General features: G+C 36.7%; 1 protein-coding gene across 1 annotated transcript in view; it reads right to left on the bottom strand.

Annotated features, from left to right (window-relative positions):
• Positions 1–10,092: 10,092 nt before the first annotated feature.
• Positions 10,093–24,133, bottom strand: part of LOC127843092 (uncharacterized) — a 17,676-nt gene continuing 3,635 nt past the window's right edge. Inside the window, exons 3-11 of the mRNA XM_052372910.1 lie at positions 21,337–21,501; positions 20,675–20,784; positions 16,064–16,190; positions 15,194–15,366; positions 14,855–14,902; positions 13,921–14,023; positions 13,296–13,442; positions 12,744–12,803; positions 10,093–11,793 (exon numbers count right to left, since the gene is read on the bottom strand). Of these exons, the coding sequence (XP_052228870.1) occupies positions 10,838–11,793; positions 12,744–12,803; positions 13,296–13,442; positions 13,921–14,023; positions 14,855–14,902; positions 15,194–15,366; positions 16,064–16,190; positions 20,675–20,784; positions 21,337–21,501 (1,889 nt within the window). The 3' untranslated portion in view covers positions 10,093–10,837. The remainder of the gene's footprint in view (positions 11,794–12,743; positions 12,804–13,295; positions 13,443–13,920; positions 14,024–14,854; positions 14,903–15,193; positions 15,367–16,063; positions 16,191–20,674; positions 20,785–21,336; positions 21,502–24,133) is intronic.

The raw sequence follows: 24,133 nt of genomic DNA on the forward strand, positions 1-24,133 counted from the left end.
CAATGCTGGTGCAGTAGCAGAATTACGCTGAGCGCCACTCGTCGTCACTCGTTCAACCACAATGTAGAAATGTTGTTGGACTATGCTCGAACGTCAGAACACATACACAGTGACGGTCAATGTAACACTACACAATTTACTGACAAAACTGGCTGTTGACAAAGAGGTTGCTGTACGGCTTCTAAAATGTATTGACAATGGTGAACGTGTTTACCGCGCATACAGGCAGGAGAGAATAGTTTAGAAAGCCAAAAAAATCAGTTCCACCATTTCAAAGAGAAAGCTTCCCAAGTTCACTGACCATCTTAAACAGTCATTATTGACATCAAAAGCTATTCTTAAAGAATGGAAAGCCCTGTCATCCAACGATATAGCAGATGCACAGATGAGCATGGGCATTGCAAAGGAACGAGGCATGTCCCTAAAGCAGATATTATCCCATGATTTGATTTCTTCATCTCAATTATTTGATGTTGACCTCCCAGCCCATGTTTAGAAGTCAAAACTTATTGGGGAGATTGAATCTAGACTTGACATCAGTAAATTGAGTCGGGATCTCTTCTTCCCACTCATGTCATCGTGGACTTCATGTCTAAGATGCGACAGATGCCACTTGCACAATTTTCCACTCTCGGTGGTGCAATCAATGCTGTCATCAACTCAGTGTCAAGCATATGTGAGGGTCCAGAGTACATTCATCTTGTACTAGACTCATACGTTGAAGTGTCTTTAAAGGAAGGTGAACTGTTGCGGCGCGGAGACGAAGCAACAGGTATTGCAATTATTGACATGAGCAGAGACACACCAATCCCACAACAACTTAATAAATTCTGGGCATCCGAAGAAAATAAGCGTAATCTTCAACTATTGGTAAGGGATATAGTGTGCGATGACGTCTGTGCCAACCCTATCATTGCAAGTTCAGTTGTCTCTGACAATGAAGCTCTTCCAGCAATTAAGTTTGGTAATGAAGTCATTATTTTAACTGTCAAACTGGATTGAGGAGGCCGATGCCAGGGTAGTTGCTCATGTTGAGTGGGCTGCTTGTATCAAACAGTGTCAAAGAGTTGTTGTGATGTCCAACGACACCGACAGCTTTGTATTATTGTTTCACTTCACTCCATATTTTCAGACACTCGGTATGAAAGAAATATGGCAGCAGTATGGTTCTGGTGAGAAGCGTCGAATGCTTCCGTTGTATCGGGCGATTTCTCGGCTTGGGACACCGCTGGCAAATACAATGGTAAAGGCTCACATATTGACAGGCGACGAATGCATGAGTAAAGTGAGAACCAAGCATGCAGCTGTGACCTCTGACCCGGTACAGCTTTTAATGAATTTTGGAGAGACATATACCTTGTCAAAGCAGGATGAAGCATTAGCAGAAAAGTATCTGGTACGCGTCTGGGCAGGGGCCAGATCGACGACAACTGCGGAAACATTTGAAACATCTCCGACTAGACTGGAGAACTATACCAGTGCTAGTCCTGGACTTGATTGCCTACCTCCTACGAGCAGTGTAATCAAAGGACATATTCGTAGAGGAGCCTTTCTAATACATAGGGCATGTACACTGCTTATAAATATTGATGGTCCCGAGACACGGCTGGCACCAGTTATACATGGTGGGTGGGAGGAGCATCTTGGCATGCTGTTGTCCACAAAGTGCCTGAATCCTTTACCATGGAGCTTGCTGATATTGTGCAAGTGCACAGGAAAGTGCGATACTCGACGTTGTCCGTGCCATGCTGCTGGGGTGCTTTGCATCACATTTTGTCATAGTAAAGTGGACAATTCACCCTGTGGAAACCTGACTTGAAATGACTAACTTTGGAACTGTATGTTATCTATGTAAAACAAAGTATTTTTAAACCTATTAAAATGAGAATGATTACATGTTGATGAGTTGTGTGCGTTTTTGCTATAATGCCATATGGAATAAGGTGTAAGCCCGTTATCCTGTCCCTAGGACTGGGGATGACTCAGTGATTACCCAACCAACATATGACATTGGCTCAAAGTCTTCCCGACATCAAATAGATGTTACGTCGGTTTGACTGAGCCAACGTTGAACGAATATCATGGGTTTGCTTGGTAAGGTGTTTGGTCGATGATCACATTTTCATACCATCTGCATTTGGGTTTGCGTCCCGCTCACTGTAGTATTTTTCCACCTAATGTGAAAATTTTCAAATTACTAGTCACTTGTCTGTGAGTACAACATGCGTAAATTATCTAATTATGCCAATATTACGTAAAATGTGCACAACAATATTTTAGTTAGATTAATTACGTCAAGATTTGTCACATTAAAGTTTATACACTGCATGGCTATAAGTGTTCCGGTTTTTTCCGGGGGGGGGGGGGGGGTTGGTGGTCCGCTGGTCCGAGAATATTTCCAATCGAAACCGAGATCTAAAGAATCTTTAAAAAGATGCGTATCTGCATGTATAACACGTGTGCAGACTGGAATCGATAGCAATGGCCACTAAAGGGGCCAGTTTAACAGATAAGTGATAATACACTCCTTCACTTGCACCCGTACGTCCATTATGCAAATGGTGGAAGTCCCTTGGGCGTCCGATAATCCGCATGTACTCTATTTACTAATACACAGCACGTACAAATGTCAACAGTAAATCGGGTTATTCAGACCGTTAACTCCGACTAAGAGGTACTGTTTTCAATGAAATTCTCAGCGAGGGGCCAATATTGACTTTTCCAGCTGTCAATCAAATTCTTCTTGGTAAGCGCATCAGCCAATCAGGGCTCAGGCAGCCGAATACACGCCGACCCCACGTGAAGCTGTATACAATAATATTACGAAGTTTTTATTCAGCAATTAAATATTTAAGTCCACGCTTTTCCCGAGGAATAATGACGTGATGTTGTACATGAAGTCTAATTTTCGCATGATTTCCATTTGTACACGAAATACACGAGAAATGTTTATTTGTTGCTAGAATTTTCTTAACTTTCCGTGAATTATAAAATCTGGAAATGATTTCGGATAACACGCTTAATTTTACGCATTTGAAAATACTAAAATGGAATAATGTATTTTGGTATACCAATGGCCGTAACACATAATGCAATAAATAGTTAAATAACGTGTTTTGAGATTGCCTAATTATGCATATATATTGGTCTACGTGCATGAATGACCTGACAAGTTATATCGCGATTCGTTCGGAATGGAGTGTACTCCGTAAAATTTAAAGAAATACACGTTTTTATTCTCCGAAATTCGCTTTCACTTAGGCAAACTTTTCTGAAAGGGGGTACATGTAACATTTTAAATTCAGTCGTTGATTTGTCGTCATTACTAAATATGAACAGTGCTCTATGCGTCACGTAATTTATGCATGTTCAATGGGAATTCCCCCATCCCACAATTCAATTTTTATATTCACTTGCGTAAAATGACGGACGTCAATATTGGCCGTATTTTGGTTTTGAAAATATAAATCGTAATAATACTGGATTATCGGGTAATGGATAGAGTTGGAACATGTACCTATATTAAACTTCTGAAATAAAAGTAGGACTTCAAAATTTATGTCTGGGACGTCCAAAATTTTAGGCTTGGAAGTCAGGACTTCCAACTTATAAAAGCTAACGGAAGAGATATTTGTTTTCCATAATTAATTATCAATCAAGTTTCTATCATCAGGGTGTGTTTATAGTGTATAGTGAAATGTGTTCCAACAATCCATAAAGTGATGTGTGTCTGCACCAAACAATATCGTTGTGTTTTTATAAATAGATATGGTGATATGTGTAAAGTTTCCATCAATTGGTTCTGACTTGAATTCTTTGAATTTTTACCTTTAAATATTAGTTTTTGGTAAAAGGTAAGCTTTTAAGCTTATGAAGACAAGAAACAAGAAATGGTCTGCAGCTGTATAAAAAAATGCAATATGGTGTATAAGATATGATTTTTTCTCACTCATTCTAAATTCTAATATTAATTTCTGGACTTAATTTTTGTTCCAAATTTAAAGCCAGGATAGTGCATTCCTTGGCCATCTAAAATGCTATTTTCCAGGAGCTTCCGGGGGCCTTCGGCACCCTGGGCCCCCGACCAGGGTGTCGCCCTGGAGCTGACCGGGGGCCTTCCAGCCCCCTGGCCCCCAGGTTTTTGTTTCAGGCTTTTTCAACCTTCCTCACTTTTAGCCATGTGTAACACTGGCTTTTACTGTCCAAGGTCAACTCACGGTCGTTGATGTATCATATGACCTTGTACTTGACCTTTCCGGATAAATTACCCTCCATATTTAACAAGACCTATCATAACTGAGTTCTTACCAAAAAATACATAATTAAGAGGTAAAACATTTGATTTTACTCCAAAAAGCAATATTTGTTTCTTTTTCAACATGGCCGTCGGCTGCCATATTGGATTATTTTGGTATTTTGAGGCTCCTTACAGTGTGACGGACAAGCACCTCGGTGATTTATCATGTATAAGGACTTACATCAAGTGAGAAAATCTCTCAACCCAATTTTGCAAACGGGACTTCAGACATAGTCATGCACTATTTGTCTACTGTAGAATATATAGTAGATTTTGTTTGTGTCCACACATTATGCTTAATCTTTAATAATGTATCATCATTGAATCAGGGAACTATTAGTTGTGTATTTACTTACATTTATTTTCCAATGTTGTTTTATACATTGTGTCTGTATAAAGTAGGTTAAAGGGGCCTTTTCACAGATTTTGGCATTTTTTAACTTATTCATTAAATGCTTTATATCGATAAATGTAAACATTGGATCGTAACAGCTCCAGTAAAAAATCAAGAATAAAATTTAAAAAGGGAAAAGAACATTGCCCGGTCCAAGTTTCGAACCAGTGACCCCTGGAGTCCTGCCAGAGTCCTGAAGTAAAAACGCCTTAGCCTACTGAGCTATTCCGCCGAGTACACATACTTAAAGTATTTTATACCTTATATAAGCAATCTTCGTAGTTTCACAAAATTTAACGACAAAAACAGAACTCTCCAAATTATTCAATCGTTTCGCGTTGCAACGCTTTATAATTTTTAGGTTTTAAAATCGTCAAAAGATGCATATAATGGCTATATTAGACCATGGTAAATGTTCAGTATTACTGTTTCCTCACAAATATCATAACTAAAACGAAAATTTGCGAATCTGAAACAACTTTTTTCAATTTTGTCAATTTACCAAAGCGTGAAAAGATCCCTTTAATCTATATCAGTACAGATTGTAATGTTGCCCCTGTGCTACAGTGAAAAATTATAGTAAACCTGTTCATATAATGGTAAGCATTGCACTGGTAGCTGAAAGTTCATCTGATCACAACATGAGCTATTGGGTTACTGTGATGTCTGTTGTTGGTTCAAGTGTTCAGTCCATGTTACAGTTAATGCAAGCATCCATTAACTTCTTCAATCCATATCTCCTCCTGAACTGCCCGGCAGATTTAACGAAACTTCACTTTATTGTTCCTTGAGTGGTCCTCTATCAATATGTTTTCAAAACCTTCTGGTTCAGGTCAGGGGACCCAGAAACGGGTGTCATCAATGCAAACATTGAAAATATTTTCGCTTGAAACTGCCTTTGCAAATCATCTCGCCTGAAACAGCAAAGCTGTGGCTTTCATATTGTGTTTGTAGCATCTTTGTCTATAAAGTTAATTAAAACTTTACCTGAGGTAAAAACTAGCCACACCCATTTAAATAAACATAGTAGACTTTATAAGCAAAATAACTTCAATATTTTTCTTCTCTTACTGGAAAAAGTAATATGTTATATGTACCATTAGAAAGTGGTCCTCTACTAAGTTTTTTCACATAATGCCTCTGGGGCTAAATGGTTCAATATAAGTGTGGTGAAGTGAACCATTTAATAGACTTACATAGCAAGATATTTTCAAATAATGTCCCCAGTCATCGTAAAAAGCCCCATATCAACGTCTCTTAATGTTATATTACTGAGCTACAGTTTCTCGGGTGGGCGTGTAAGGATCCCCAAGGTCCTTATGTTTGAATCTCAGTGTTATTGTGTTCAAACTTAATGTGATCTCTCTCACTATGTTTGTTGCCATATGAAATTATGTTATGAGTAATTGTTTTGCTGTACTTACAAGTACTAGTTTTGTATGTTGTAGTAATAAACTGATGTTTCTGATTGTGTGACTCGAGTAAACAATGTATGCATTTTACGCTATTCATCATTTCGCGAATACCGGTATGCTCATTGTAAACTGATGTGATAGTGGTGGGCATGAACATAAAAAACAAACGCATTCACATGTATATCTCAGTAAACGAAACTCGGGGGCACTGTTCTCTAACTCCAGGTCAACTAAAAAACTGTGTGAAGTCTATAGATATTACAATGGACTTTTTCCAAACTGCTTGAAAATTGCCAAGAAGAATCGTTCTTATAATATCTTCAACAATTATTTGTCTGCTTCTTCGTTTTACGAGGGTCCTTTTGGCTATAGAAAAAATCTTGCGAACACTATAGAAGTAAAAATTTTGCTCGATTGGTCATTGTCGGCTCAGTTACTACTTACATGTACACCGGGTTCGGAAAATATACGAAAACGTACCCGGGAATTTTAACACTTAATTTTAACCGGTCGTTGCCGGCTTTTTTAGCTCACCTGAGCACGTCGTCAACATTTGCATTGTTAACTCTGTAGAGACCACATTTATTGTCCAATCTTCATGAAATTTAATCAGAAGGTTGGTCTCAATAATATCTTGGATGAGTTCGAAAATGGGTACGTTTGCTTGAAAAACATGGCTGCCAAGGGGCGGGGCATTTTTCCTTATATTGCTTTCGTAAAATCTTGTTAACACTCTAGAGGCCAAATTTATTGTCTGATCTTCATGAAACTTTGTCAGAAGATTCATCCCAATAATATCTTGAACGAGTTCGAAAATGATGCCGGTTGGTTGAAAAACATGGCCGCAAGGGGGGCGGGGCATTTTTCCCTATATGGCTATTGTAAAACCTTGTTAACACTCTAGAGGTCTCATTTATTTTCCGATCTTTATGAAACTTGCTCAGAAGATTTGTCCCAATGATATCTTGGATAAGTTCAAAAAAAGTAACCTTTGCTTGAAAAACATGGCTGCCAAGGGGCGGGGCAATTTTCCTTATATGGCTATAGTAAAATCTTGTTAACACTCTAGAGGCCACATTTATTGTCCAATCTTCATGAAACTCGATCAGAAGATTCATCCCAATTATATTTTGGACGAGTTTGAAATGATGCCGATTGGTTGAAAAACATGGACGCCAGGGGGCGGGGCATTTTTCCTTATATGGCTATAGTAAAACCTTGTTAACACTCTAGAGGCCACTTTTATTTTCCGATCTTCATGAAACTTGCTCATAAGATTTGTCCCAATTATATCTTGGATGAGTTTGAAAATGGTAACCTTTGTTTGAAAAACATGGCTGCCAAGGGGCGGGGCATTTTTCCTTATATGGCTATAGTAAAATCTTGTTCACACTCTAGAGGCCACATTTACAGTCCGATCTTCATGAAACTTGGTCAAAAGATTTATCCCAATAATATCTTGGACGAGTTCAAAAATGATGCTTTTTGGTTAAAAAACATGGCCGCCAGGGGGAGGAGCATTTTTCCTTATATGGCTATTGTAAAACCTTGTTAACACTCTAGAGGCCACATTTATTGTCCAATCTTTAAGAAAAATAGTCAGAAGATTTGTCTTATTGATATCTCGGATGAGTTCGAAAATGGTTACGTTTGCTTGAAAAACATGGCTGCCAAGGGGCGGGGCATTTTTCCTTCTATGTCTATAGTAAAATATTGCTAACACTCTAGAGGCCACATTATAGTCCGGTCTTCATGAAACTCGGTCAGGAGATTCATCCCAATAATATCTTGGACGAGTTCAAAAATGATGCCGGTTGGTTGAAAAACATGGCCATCACGGGGCGGTGCATTTTTCCTTATATGGCTATAGTAAAACCCTGTTAACATTCTAAAGGTCACATTTATTTTCCGATCATCATAAAACTTGGTCAGAAGATTTTTCCCAATGATATCTTGGATGAGTTCGAAAATGGTTTTGGTTGCTTTAAAAACATGGCCACCAGGTGCGGGGCATTTTTCCTTATATGGCTTTAGTAAAACCTTGTTAACACTCTAGAGGCCATATTTATTGTCCATTCTTCATGAAATTTGGTCAGAAGATTGGTCTGAATGAAAGCTTGGATGATTTCGAAAATAATTATGTTTGCTTGAAAAACATTGCTTCCAAGGGGCGGGGCATTTTTCCTTATTTGGCTATAGTAAAATCTCGTTTACACTTTAGAGGCAACATTTACTGTCCGATCTTCATGAAACTTGGTCTGAAGAAACATCCCGATAATATATTGGAAGAGTTCAAAAATGATGCCGGTTGGTTGAAAAACATGGCTGCCAGGGGGCGGGGTATTTTTCCTTATATGGCTATAGTTAAACCTTGTTAACACTCTAGAGGTTACATTTATTTTCCGATCTTCATGAAACTTGGTCAGTAGATTTGTCCCAATAATATCTTGTGAGAGGTGAGCGACTTGGGGCCTTTCAGGCCCTCTTGTTTCTTCAAATTGATAATGTTCATATTTATGGCAATACTCTACATTATCGAAAATCTTAACTCAAAGGAATGTTTGGACAGGTTGTGTTCAAAGATAATTTTGTTTAGTATTCCGTAGCGCGTTTTACGACATAGGATTTTGGGTTGGAATAAAACTCGTGTACATTATACCTTTTCCGGGTACGTTTAATTTTATTTTCCGTACCCGGGAAACATTTAAGTGCACCTAAAAGTACCCGAGGTACATTTAGGTAGTACTCGTACCAAATTACAAATCAAGCCACATTTTTCCCCAATCATCATGTATATTGTCTAAGTAATTTTCTTGGTCACGTTCGAAAATGGTTTAACTCTTCAAAAACATGGTCAAATCAAATTGGTCAAAATATTTCTTCTCAACGCTAAAATAATATCTTTGTACAATTATCCTCAAACTTTGCAAGAACATCTAGGATAACACGGGGTCAAAAACGGAATCCCATTTGCTAATTTAAAATAAAGCTTTTAAACACTAGTGAAAATCCATCGATTTTTCAAGCTCGAATAAGCGACTTGTTTCCAGCATAATTATGCAAATTTCAAAATATCAAAATATTTATTTGATTTTATGTCAGACTATCCGCCGTTGTGTGCAAGTGCCTCAGAAGTTCGCTTGTGCGTTAACATCCGGTGATCATCTTTGCGCTCTTACATGTGGACAATGACTTCTTGTCCACAAATTCTTTTCAACCTGCTCGCTGAGTGGCAACCCATCCAACATTGTCGATGTTTTATGTGAACACTTACATTTTTTTGGGACACGACTAGCTCTATTAAGTATTATTTCTTCAGTATTCAAAGTTTAAAGTAGTGGTTTACGTTCAGTTAAAAGTCACAAGACATATCTTGAAAAATATAATCGGCATGTATACTGATTTTGAAAACAAATGGTCAATTTTTTGGTGTTGTTGTTTTTTTCAAAGTTTTTTTTTCACCGCATGCAATGTTTGTTGTGTAGTGTATTGTGTATTTATGCATAACATGTACCGGTATATACGGTTAATCAATAAATTCACATTTCCAATGCTCTTTTATGTTGCTGGGGTTTGCACAATAAAACGAAAAACGTGTATTCATAATTAAACGTACACGTATAGTCAAAGTGTACCATTATGTTTATCGATATGAAAGTTACTGCATCAGATCTACATTTCCTCACGTGACCGGGTATCTAACATCAATACCCCATTTAAAATATAATTTAGACAAATATTATTAGCATACGGGCAAATGCTGATAGTCTATTCTAGCTTTCAGGAAATGTTTGCTGAAATGGTTAAAGCTTGTAATTCTTATGAAATGTATTGGGTTAATTTTAGACGGTGAAAATATGTTATGCTTGATTGATGGTTATACAAACCCAATACATTTATATGTTAGTGTGTCAAAATAAAACTATATATAAAGATTTTTGTAACTATGTCACTGTAGGGTGGAAAAGAGAACATCAACTAGTACATGATTTAAATTGTGTCTATTTATATTAATAAATTTAATGCATAACTTCAACTTTTTCATTTGGATCTACTAGCGAGATATTTATTCAACATTGTATTCTTAGTTCAAACCGGCTTTGCAAGTCCTCTGCAATTCCTCCTCATTTCGAACCGGTACTGCATGTCAACAGGCGTTGTTGATTGGTGTAATTTTTCGTCTACATTGTCAATTGAAATGCTATACACGTGTTAAATACAAAATCCTATGAGCAACACATTAACTCCTTCAATATATGTTCAACTAGTCATTTAAAAAACTCAATACAAACACAAGTGTGAATTGCCCGCTTTTTCGTCAAAAATTTAATATTTGATTATGGCATACGTGTAGGAGAAAAAAAAAGTTTTATCTATTTTAAACTTTGACAAGAATAAATATTTTTTAAATAAGTGTGTGCACGAATGGAAATGTAATCTTACCAGATTTGCCCTTTGAAAGCCTTTTATCTAATTTAAGCACAACATTCAAACACACTGTCCACGTCCCTGGTAAGTATATTTACTTCAAGCATGACATTCAAACACACTGTCCACGTCCCTGGTAAGTATCTACTTCAAGCACGACATTCAAACACAATGTACACGTCCCCGGTAAGTATCTACTTCAAGCACGACATTTAAACACACTGTACACGTGCATGCCCGGTAAGTATTTACTTCAAGTACAACATTCAAACACACTGTACGCTTCCCCGGTAAGTATCTACTTCAAGCAAAACATTCAAACACACTGTACACGTCACCGGTAAGTAAGCTGAGGGTTTCTTCAGAATAACTCTCAAAACGACCATTCAGTGCCGCCATTTCGTCCATTATGGCTTCCAGAGAATCCGCACTACTGACCTTGTCTTTAAGCACTTCGTCTTCTAATTCAGGTGGAATGCACAGAAATTCGCGCCCGAAAGCATCATAACAGAGAAATTCATCTGTATATATGCAACGGCTTTCTTTGCCGCGCCTAAATACTGTTGTCGGTTCTAGCAAAGAGTCGTATTCAGTTGGGGTGTAGTCATATACTAAGGCCGAACACATGCCATGGTGTCTCGGTGGGTCTAGTATGACGCCACTGCCAGGTGGTACTGCACAGTCATATGATGAGCAGCTACTTCCTTTTCCGGAATCATAAGATACAACGCGTGCGCGAGTTACGGGAGAGTTATATGTCGTACGGTCACTGCAAACGTCTCCAAGTTTTAAGTCAGACGACGGTATTTGCAATGATTCTAAAAAGAACTGATTTACTTTTGTTGTTGTTGTATCTGTTCTATAGTAAAAAATTCGCGTTTTCTCTGACATATTGTCCGGGTATGCCAGTCTGGATACAAAACACAAGTGGACATTGTTCTTTCTATGGTAACGCGATGCCAACAGTAGAATTTCGTTCGTCTGCTCAATGTTTGTGTCAATAAAGTCTTCAAGCACCACGCAGATGCACAGACACGCTTGTTTTCGCTGAACGATTTTTATATTCTTAAAAATATTCATACAAACAGTTGTGCTAGTTTGTGAAGTGTATAACTGTTTTATTTTCTCTATAAAAGGAACTGTACAAACTATGTGATCAACGAGAACGCCCGATCGGAAATTCCTCATAAAGTTGATCTTCATGTCTCGTCCAATGTCTGACATGCGTTGCCTTTCCAGAACCACAAGTCGTTTCTTGTCTACAAATATATATTTGAAAATAGACCAATAACTTTATATGTAACCGCGAAATCTTTGCAATATCAAGAAGTGACTTGCAAAACCATAAAACGAAATTTTGAAATTCAAAATAACAGACACCAGTGAAATATTAATTATTTAATTGACGCATACTGCACAGTTTTTTTTAGTTTAAAAAAAATGCGGGCGACATAAATATAGGATCTGGCACGAGTTGTCATATCATACCATATTTTATTAAACGAGTTCAGGAATTTTGTTTGTAAGCGAGCCGTTGGCGAGCTTACTAACGAATTTCCTGGACGAGTTTAATAAAATATGGTATGATATGACAACTCGTGTCAGATCTTTTTTATCACGTGCTTTTAAATGAGCAAATTAAATAAATATTTACGCAAACATAATGATTAATCCCAAATGTTGTTTACATTTCGTGACGTCGTTTTACGTTGCAACGTCATTTCAGCAAAATAACAAAATGCGATTGGTCAATAAACGAAAACTAAGCCAATGAAAACGCTTAAAAATGTTGTATTACACATGTGTAATAAAAAAAATATGTAATGGTTGTATTACATGGGAAACAGGGTAAATAGCATGTGATAAAACAAATTATGATGTTTATCATATTTAAATAAATTCCTGGTCTCCTGATAACTTTCCTTCCTCAATGACGGTCTTATAAATGAATGACTTTTACAAGAGTGTTTGAGAAACACTATGTCCCTCCCCCACAATATATTTGACCTTGAAGGAAGACTTTGACCTTTCACCACTCAAAATGTGCAGCTCCATGAGATACACATGCATGCCAAATATCAAGTTGCTATCTTCAATATTGCAAAAGTTATGGCAAAATGTCAAAGTTTGACGCATACAAACCAACAAACAGACAGGGAAAAAACAATATGTCCCCCAGTATAGACTGGGGTACATACAAAGCTCATACCGCCATGCGAAATGTCTTCTGTGTCGCCACAGTCCACTGTGAAGCCCATGCGGTGCAAAACTGCAATTGAAAGACACCAAATGTAACACTGACCTAACTAAACAATTATTAACATAGCATGAATCAGCTTAATATACCGCATTGTCGTGTGTCTATAAATTGCACATTTTGCGTTGGCAGTGACCAAACAATTACAACATACGCGTACTGTCTTGTGTTGACAATATTTTGTATTCGAAACTTAATACATATAAATAAAGACCCATACTGTTGGATAACAATTAATAAAGATTGTCCATGAATTTCTAAATTCGTAAGGCCCTCATTGGTCTGCCTAATGTGAGGACCCAGGACTCTAACATGTCAATAGTTCGAATTGTATTTATGTTGTTTTAACGATTTTCCATTTTTGGTGTGGACTTTTGGCGTGGGTGGAGGGCAAATAAGCGTGCCCAGAAGAAACCCCATCTGTCGTGCATTGTGACAACCAACTGAACCTAAGCTTACCGGAGAGCATAATGAATAGATTATTTAGTCTCGGAGCTGTATTACCAAAGAGCCCGAAAATGACCGCCACCAGCAGGCCAGATAGCGAGAAGACGATGCCAATGTCACGTGACGACGTCGTCCTGTGATTTATATTCTGTGATCCAGTGAGGCGAATGGTTTCGGTCATGTGAATAGTTTCATCAGGCACGGCTGAAAACAAGTACACAGCAGATGATACATCGTCATATAATCAGTATTATTATACATAATCGAACTTCATTCTTCGACCTTAATTATGCCATTTCAACAATTTTTACTTAAATTGATGCAAGATTGCATAATTTTATAATGTCTTGGTTTTGTTTCCCACTTAGCGTTGCAGCTTGTGTGCGTGCGTAAGATTATTAATAAGGTTAGCGCGTACTTGAGTATTTTCCGAAGTGCGTGGGTGTGAAAACGACCTGTGAATGACAAGTGTGCGTATATATTTAAGTGCGTATATATTCCAGTGTACGTGCGAATCTAAACGAAATGTTGCGCCTGTGCGTTATGCAAACGTGTGTTTTAACGTCTTTTTTCCACGAGTGCATTTAATGCGTATGTTTTATCCGGGCGTATGCGCGTATGTTTAAGATGAGTGTGATAATGCGCGTATGTATTCGAGACTCGTTGTGCGTGTGTCACTTACAGAAGGTGTATCCACGACAGGTGTTGCAGTGATTGCACCTTCCCTCGTCGTCCCGACACTGGCACCGACCGGCGTCATTGGGAAACCCGTCCAGGAGCTGTATCTGACGTCACGGTTATAGGAAGAGGAGTAATAGTGAGCCTCAATACGAATTCTAAGTGCATGTCACTATACTTGCTTGGTTAAATCTTTTAAATTGCAAGATTGTTTAAGTAGAGTATTCGTAGAGGATTCGTACCTCGCGAATTACATTGTCGTTGGCTCTGCTTGCGTAGCACATTCGACAATATCGCAGTTTTCTTTACTGCCATTTTATGCCTACTTTCAGTTTATAGGTTTAACATAAAAAGTTGAAATACGTGTAAAATTCAAATGTCTATAAATAAAGGGCATTGACAATAACGTTAAATAGACATGTTCAAATATTATTAAATGATAATTTAAAAAATAATTTTATAGATTCCAATAACAGTACAACATGTATATCAAGAAGCGACTAAATTATCATAAATATCGTTATGGATAATCACAAATCGAAAATGATGCAATAATAAAGCGTCTGTGATGAGTTATTGGTAAAAGGAAACATAAATATATATGTATCGCTCACATAGACTTGCATTCACAAACTGTTTTCTTGGAATTGTAATAATATATTCTTCTAAAATAAATCCACACAGAAAACGAGAAAATATACTTCGCTAGTCTAAACACAACATACGTATTTTGAACATATTAGGGGGCTAAAAAATTATATTCTTCTATACCCACCAGTTCTATTTAAATAAGAACAGCCTGTTTATTATAGTTAAAACGGCGTTTGTATTTTAATTGCAACAGCATAACAATAACACCGGCATATTTTGATTCAATTAGGTTAATATGTGTACGTGCATATACTATTGATGCAATTAACACCTTTATTTGTACTTACATCAAAACTGTATGTCCCTGGCAAAACTCCGAAATATGTATACGAAGTCTGTAACATAAATTGCGTAATATTTAACATCCGATATATTCCTTCTATATGACCTGCTAAGTTGAGCATGAAAAACAAACATTGCACTCATGCAGTGGAACATGAAAGGTAGATCGCGAGTATTCGCATATTTCGGTTAATTATTGTTGTCGGTTAGTTATAATGTTTAAATTAGGTTGACATGTAAAACACGTTTTATTTAATGTATTAAGAATAAGCAACATATTCGTTATATTAAGAGCATCATCTTTTCAACATTTTGAATTGAAATGACAGATAACGTTGACAAACCTCGTTCTGAATCTTCGCCGTATCGACGTGAAGACCACTTGATCGTATGACGTAATCAGAAATAGGGAACGGTGCCGCCTCGAAACGGATGGTTAGTGTCTTATTGATAACGTCATAGATGCCATAGAAACTTGATGCATTCGGACACCACACGTTAGAGCTGTTCGGTCGTTCTGAAGACGTTAATGCAATGTCACTAATTATGATTCAATATGCGTTTGCCGAATTTATGTGAACGAACAACAAGTATGAATGTGCAACACGAGACGTCTGCAGAGTTCCCGCTTTCTCGGAAATATATTAAGCTAACTTACCATATTAAGTTGCAATTCTTATTCGATGTTGTATAGAGTTTTACTTAGGAATTGTAACCAAATGAAACAATCCACAGCCGCATTTCTAATGTGTAGAGCCATTTTGGTATAGCAATTGCTAAATCACCGAATAACAAAGTAGGCCCTACGTATTGTTAATTTGCGTTGTAAAAACTTATAAGACACCGACGAGTTCAATTTTGTTCAATTTAAAGTGTCTGTATTCAAAAACTTCATCAGGAAATACTTCTTGTAAATGAATGTCATGAATCTCTGAACATTTTCTTAGGCCTTTTGTTCCATCGAGTGTGAGAGAAGGTATGTACACTTCTGGAAAAACAAACGGTCGCCTCATACTATGGTTTTCTGACTCATTAAACTTGGTCCTTTAAAGCGAATTGCCGGATTAAAAATCCGTGGGTCGCGGGTTCGATTTTAGGCCCGGTCACAAAACTTGTGCTCGGATAGGTAATAACGTAATTTGTACAACAATTTCCTACAAAATGACAGCCGTGATGTGTCTGAAATAACTGAAAAATCCAAACGAACAACATACCGCACTTGGTGGTGGAGACGTTGAATTCCACTGTCTCCTCGGAGGTCAACGACGAGGGCAGCGTGCTCAGGTACACAAACACATGTGTATCTCTTGACAACGGGTAGAACTCGCCCCGGAACGTCGACTGAAAGTGAGGGAATAACGTTGTAACCTGAACGTGTTCATGGTTCCACTGACTTTAAACAAGGCCGTTAATCACAAGCGCCACTTTTTTAGATGCATTAATAAACGAGCCAATGCTATGTCCGAGGTTGCGATGGATCGGATATGTTTGAAATTCACGGATAATTGTACTGGTTGACCACCGGTAGGTTTTATATGTTTTATAGCATATTTCTAGTTATTTTAAAAATCGGGCAATTTAGTGAAATTTAGTGAAGATACATTAATCAACTTATATACAGAAACATACAAACACAACCCATATGGAAATGTGAGGACATTTTTAAAGTTTTGACACGGTGAAATAGTAAAAGCCAATCAATGTATTTTGCCTGCGTGATGAGCAAAGTTCCACTCAATTAAATCGATAAAGACACCACACGATTACGTTGAACATTGAGACATTTACTTCCGTTTTATCCATATGTTATTAAGCTATAAAAAGCTTTAAACAAGAGGCTTATTAAGGTTAAAACACAAAAGTGGATCAAGAATAGATCATGAACAGATGCAAACGGCCGTTCACTGAAACCCCTTAAGTTGTTCAACATTTAATTTATGTTACAAAGTCAAGCGTTTTTGTAACGACTCAAATAATACATTCGACAATGGAAGTATGCAACTTACAATATAAGTCCAGGAAGCAGAATGCGCAGAAACCGTGTAATAAAACATGTCACTTTTACATAGTTAGAAATGTTCGTTGGCGCCACATACTGTTCTTAGCGCCACCTGCTTGGCATTGGCTCCATCCGCGAATTGAAAAAAAACATCCGGTCCTTAGCGCCATCTCGGAAAGAGGCATTTGCTCGGTTTAAATGCATCTCAAAAAGAGGTGGCGCCCGTGATCAACAACCGTGTGCAAAGTAGCAAGTAGTTACCGATTAAATAAACTTGCTTTAATATCAAAAAAGAACAGTCTTAAATAGCATCACACATCTTGGCCGAAATATCATAAGAACAAATCGAGGGGTGAAAGCGAACCAGCTCTAAGTGCATTTTTCAAAATTTTACAGGAGAAGGTTAAAACAGTATCAAATAAACACAATAAACTATAAAGGCTTTATATTTTCAAGTTTGATAGAGAATATTCTGTTTTAATCACATTTTTAACAAACATTTTTGAATTTTCAGAAACAAAAAAGTTATTTGAAAGCATGTCACTTCGACCCTTTTCGCATCGCTTCACACTTTTTGCACTTGGCGTTAAGAGCGAAACAGGTCTAAGTGATTTTTAACCTAACTTAATTAATCAGTTTACAGTATTTATTATATATAAAAATATTTTTTTCTATATTGAAAATAATAATATTGCAAAAAATGGCACTTAGAACCTTTTCGCACTGAATAAATACTTTTTTCAACTTATTTTTAAAAGCGAAAAAGTTCTAAGCGACATTTAGTGACTTGAAAAAGTATTGAAAATTCGCACTTAATGGCAAATATTTGAAATTGAATACTTTGAACATTTGTATAAAGGTATTTTTAAAATATTTTTGAAAAAAAAATACTTATAGCCATTTTTGCTCTAAACAGATAGCATAAATATATTGTTTTTATATAATTTAATAATGCTTAATATTCTATATGTCAATTGATGTTAGTTTATTCTTAATATTCATTTTTTGCATATGTTTTTTGTCTTAACATAGGAGATGTACAAAAGTATTCTGTTAAATGTCTCAAAAACATTAAAAAAATGTTTTGAATTCACAACATACAATAAATAATAAGAATTTTTTGTTGTGAGTGTGACCAACAATCAGTAACAAGTTAGAAATGGTTCATTGGGGAAACTTCTGTGATAGTACCATACGTTCATTCATTCCTTTCTGATTTTTTATATATAAGGTGTAGTTTTCAATTAATTTTGCAACATTCTATCATTATTTGTGAAATTAATTCATGCTTTGGCAGATATTTGGCGTATTGTGTAGGCCTAAGCAATGTCATTATACAATAAAATTTATACCAAAGTAATGAACAATTTTATATTGAAATGTAATATTTCATTTAACATCAAAACTATTAGTTAAGTGCATTCTTAGTTTTACTTACAGTAAATGCAGTATGTTTTGACATTTTTATAGAAAGAACACAATCAGAAGTCAAGCACACAACAACAACATGCACCATCAAACTTTTTCCACTGAACACTAGTATTAGCATGGTGCTATACATGTACGTCAGATGAACCGTAAAACACATAGTTACTTGAGAAGGGGCTTTTCCATTGGGATAACTGAACTGTTATCAGGCAATTATTAGGCATGATAATCAGGCATGATAATCAAATGATCATGATTGGTATACATTTACATCATTCAGTTGTTTGATTTCAACTGAACAGAATTGTAACCCTCTGATGAACAACCACTGGCACACATAGCAAAACACATCACTCCTAAATCGTTACTTATTGTTCATCATCTACTGACACAGAAACAAAGCAAATCACATCACCCATAAATGGTTACTTATTGTTGTACATTCACTGGCACAGATACCAAGCAAATCGCATCACCCCTGAATGGCTTCTTATTGTTATACATTCACTGGCACAGATACCAAGCGAATCGCATCACCCCTGAATGGTTACTTATTGTTGTACATTCACTGGCACAGATACCAAGCAAATCGCATCACCCCTGAATGGCTTCTTATTGTTGTACATTCACTGGCACAGATACCAAGCAAATCGCATCACCCCTGAATGGCATCATATTGGTGTAGATTCACCGGCACATATACCAAGCAAATCGCATCACCCCTGAATGGCTTCTTATTGTTGTACATTAACTGGCACAGATACCAAGCAAATCGCATCACAACTGAATGGCTTCTTATTGTTGTACATTCACTGGCACAGATACCAAGCAAATCGCATCACAACTAAATGGCTTCTTATTGTTGTACATTCACCGGCACACCAAGCAAATCACATCACTCCTGAATGGCTACTTATTAACCACTGGCATCCACTGGCACATAAAGTAAGCAAATCACATCACTACTTAATTGGAAACTAACTGATTAGCAATCACCGACACAGATACCAAGTTAATCACATCACTCCAGAATGGACATTAACTGATTAACATCTACTGGCACAGATACATGTACTACGCAAATCACATCACAACATAACTGAAACTAACTGATTAACAACATTTGACACATATTCCACCCAAATCACACCACTCCTGAATGGCAACTTACTGATCTACATCCATAAGGACACTTACAAACCAAATCTCATCACACCAGAATGGTAGCCAACTGATTCACAGTTTATTTTCAGAGTTTCCTAAAAATTCATGTCTTTCCAGAAAAGTATTTAGTTGACCAACTAATTCACATCTCACCTCAGAAACAAATTCAGTGTTGGTAAATACCATAATATCAACCAAATTGCTGTCAAGTTTTTTTATTTATATATCATTACTGTTATGTTTAACTGTCTTTTTGATGTTGTATACAATAAACTAGGTATTAGGTAATTCTGAGAGAAGTATACAAAGATTTCAGGTATAAGCAATTTAACAATTACACAACTTAATATTCAAACTATGATCACTTTACCGTAATAGTTTTATTCTTCTTGTTTTCTAAAACAAGATATTGTGCATTAAGAAATTAGGCAGAGCTCAGAACAAATTAAGGCTCACATCTCTTTGAAATTCATTTCAAATTAAACTAGCTTTTCTGCAATTATGCTTCATAAATTATGGATAAATAAAACAGAATGTTAAATAGCGTTTCAATGCTTATTAAAGTGTCAACAAAGTTAATTATTAATGTTACACATGAAAAGAATAATTTAAGCAAATTAGTAAATATCCAAATCCAGTGCGAAAAAGATCTAAGTGAACAATTTTATCAATATTTGTTATTAGTTTTCATCAATTACAAAAATATTATCTGTTCTGGAGGTTTCCAAAATACAAATTTATTATTTTTTGTAAATATATTCCTCAAATATTGATAAAAGTTTCATTTAGAATTTTTCTTAATGCTTACTACATGAATGCGAAAGAGCTCTAAGTAGCACTTAACTGCACATAGAACTTTTCGCACTAAAAAATATATTTAATTTCACTTAGAGCTTTAGGACAAATTTCTATTTTACTTGTTATTTGATTGCCTGGAACTAAGATATTTTAATACATGATGGGCATGGGTGTTGCGATACAAAATATACAAAAAAGTCATTTTGTGAAAAAATGTCAGTTAGAGCCGTTTCGCTTTCACCCCTCGAAATAAAGTGTTAATAAAATAATTGAAACGACAAACGACGGGGATCATAAAACCGCAGCATGACCACATTCTGCCCAGGTGAGGTAACGATAAGAAAGTGCGAAAAGTAAACAGCACTGTATAAAACTTACTGATTCATATGCGTATATAAAACGATACATTGATAAATAGACTTAGGTAACTACGTACGTTCCCATTTTCCCGCGTCACCTGGGCGGCGAGTCTGATGACGTAGCAGCTGGATCGCCACCAGTTCTCCTCCACGCGGATACCGAACCCCTTTAGATGCTGCGCTCCGGCTACCATGGTAACGAGACACATGGTGTATTTAGACGGTCACACATGAGAATATCATTTTTTTATACTTGTCTAAGTATTGAATATCTTTACGGTAGTCTGTTTAAAAACAAATTTAATGTAAATTTAGTATTATTGTTGTGTCATTCCTTTACAGAGTGAACGAGTAATCAGAGATGAATTTACTTCAAGTTTCTTGATGGAGAGTAAGTTGGTTCCTTTTTCCTAGTTCCTTATTCCTTATTCAAAAAAGGAATAAGGAAATGTTCCTTATTAAATCTTAACATATTTGATATAGGGCTTTAAAGAAAAATAATGCATACATTTCTTAAGTAAATTAAATTCAAATAACGCGAATACATTGACTTTATGTATTACATATTCATGTTTCTTCTTTGCGCATGCATAGGATTTCTTGTTTAAACCGAACCGATATTTTCTAAATCGAATACTAATCCACAAAACCTAAATCATATAACATTATTTTATATGTATGAGATAAATAAGTGCAATATTGTACACTTGTGCAATCAAAACACGTTTATTCATCTCACAGTTATCTGGAATGCCCCACTCCATAATGACCCCGGACTGGTTGACCTGCTCGTTGTCAAGGCGACAGAACGGGGTAAGGCGAACGCGCGCCACCCTGGGTGGCGTCCATTCAGAGAGGTTGTACAGGTCGGGGAAGGCACGCGCCAGGGAAACCTTTGTGCAATCTGCGAAAAAAATGAATCGTATTACCAAAGCTTATTTCAATTAATTTATGGAAAATCTTCAAATTTCTAAAAATCTCTGGACAGTTCGTGTTGATATCGCTAAACATTACACATCTTTAAACAAACAAAAAGGTGCAATATTATTATCGTGTCAATTTTAAGTGATATTATGGACATTTTCACTGTTGAATTGAGCTGAAAAGAATTAACAGGTCAAAAGAGTAAGTTAAAATGTGGTTACTGACCAATTATCTTCAACTCATCTTGCTATCAGTTGTTTATAAAAAATATATTTTATATTATATATTTTACGTGACCCACCCAGTCCTATAAGCCGAAATGATCCGTAAAACAAAATGGTGTCTTTGTGTCGTATAAACGAATCTGCACTAAAACTAAATTTAGGTTCGCATTGTACATGCGTGATCAGTTGTCAAACGAAAGTACGGTTGATATTCAAATGCATTATTTTTCTCTTTCCGGGATATTGCTTTAGTATGTTGATGCTGCATTAACAAATGTAAGTGTATATGAAGTGAAAACACCAAAAAAAAAACGGTTGCGATAGACACCTATTAACTGTTAGATGCCCATAATATCACTTTAAACGAAGATAATACCAATTCAGAAGAGACTATTTTAACTGATGTTCACCATTTAAGTACAACATTACGTAAGATTGCGTGTGTGTATTTCAGAGTTTATTTACAGGTCCTACTGGCCTCTTCACGAGGTTATAGTAGCCCGACCTGCCCCTGTGACCTTTCAGGGGAGAAAGATTAATAAAGAGCCAAAGTAGGTCAAATTTACCCCGGTTTCCCGGGTATTCGCCAAAGAAATAATTTAGATCCAAATAGACCAGTGCACGGTGGCCAATGAGACCTTAATGTGCACTGGTAGTTAGACATTCTCAAAAGACAAATTCATGTCTGAACGCAGCACCGCTGCAGCACACAGCTCCGCCTTTATGGCCCACTTGTTGTCATCAGCTGTCGTCTTCATCCCCGAGACGGTTTCCCCAGCGCGTTGAGCGCACTAGGTACCGCCGCCTCGGGGTCCCTCTTTAAAGCCACCCCCTCGATGTTCTTGGGTTCCCCCCTGGCGCAGAAGCGCAGGACCCAGGTCCGTCCCGTATGTCCCCCACACTGGTGGTCTTGCTGTCCCGCCGTCCCCGGCCCTCTTCAGACGGGACCTCTGGCAGGTCCGGGCCGGCGAACTCTCGACGATAAACAGCGGGTGACAAGTCCGCTGCATCTTGGAGAAGACAGCAATCCCAGCAGTGTGGAAGACGTCCGGCTCGAGGGTGACGGACTCTGCTGGATTAGCAGAGCCACCCGCAGAAGTTCCCCTCTATAAGGAAATATGTACAGGTGAGAAAATCTTCTGCGGGCGACTCTCGCCGCGTAAGATTGCTCGTGTGAGTCTTGTTAATATATCTACCGACCCAAGCAGATTTTTACATTAAATGACCCATCTTATTAAACATCTTAAGGCCTCTAAGGGCGTTAGTATACTTTTTCAAATCATGCGTGATAATTTTTTTAGACTTTGTATTTATTTCTTTTTACTTGTCTTTGGTTCGTTAGATATTTTATTGTTTATTTCTTTAATAACAGGCAGATGCTGACCAATAATGGTTATTATTTAAAGCACACAATTCTGTCCGTATGAATGCACGTAGTGGCAAGTTACCTTTTCGTACGTACTTGGACACGAAATGCTTTGCTATGAAACAACATGAACATGCATATACATTGCAAGCAGTATCAATTTCGGTTTGCAAATCAGCGCTTAAGGATTACTGCTGCATTAAATCGTGCAATATTTGCTTCATTAAGTCCGTTTATTTCGCAGAAACAAGTCAACGCGCTGAAGGCATTGCAGTTGTTCGCTCTTTGTATGTAAATTTAATATTACTAACAGTCACAGGACATGGTTTATTTGTTTTCAATATATACAATAGACATACCGGCCATGAGTATACATGATCACAACATATAACATATATAAAGGCATGACATGTGATCAATATTGAATTTCATAAGTTGTTAAATAAAGTATCAATACATGAAAAGGTCTAGGGCACATCTTTTTTTTGGTTTACAACATTTGGAATCTATTTCACAATTAATTAATTAATAATTATAACGATAACATCGAAAACAACAATACGAATATACTAGAGAGCGAGAAATCAAGTTTGGGTAATGCATTATATACAATAAATCATAATAATATTTATACATGTTTCTTTCACTAAATGCTTTATGAACATACATAGCTAAGTTTATGTTGGTACTTTTATTATCCGATTGCATTATTTCAATAAATTATATCATGTTTGGTCTTTTCCAGTAATATTTATTCATATACAATTTCCTTATATTATCATATAATGAACATTCTAATAAAAAATGATATTCATCCTCAAGAACATTGAAATGTTGACATTTTCTATCTAACATGAATTTCGACTTTTTAATGTAGGCCAATCAAACGGCCACGAAAAAAACTCAAACTCTAATGTAATTTAAATTTTAAATGTCTACAGAGGTGAGATTTTGCACACACACACAAAAACACCAAGGAGGAAAATGACATTGATTTACAATCTCTGATTTAATGCAGGATT

Source organism: Dreissena polymorpha, chromosome 8, assembly GCF_020536995.1.
Source record: "Dreissena polymorpha isolate Duluth1 chromosome 8, UMN_Dpol_1.0, whole genome shotgun sequence".
NCBI lineage: Eukaryota > Metazoa > Mollusca > Bivalvia > Myida > Dreissenidae > Dreissena > Dreissena polymorpha.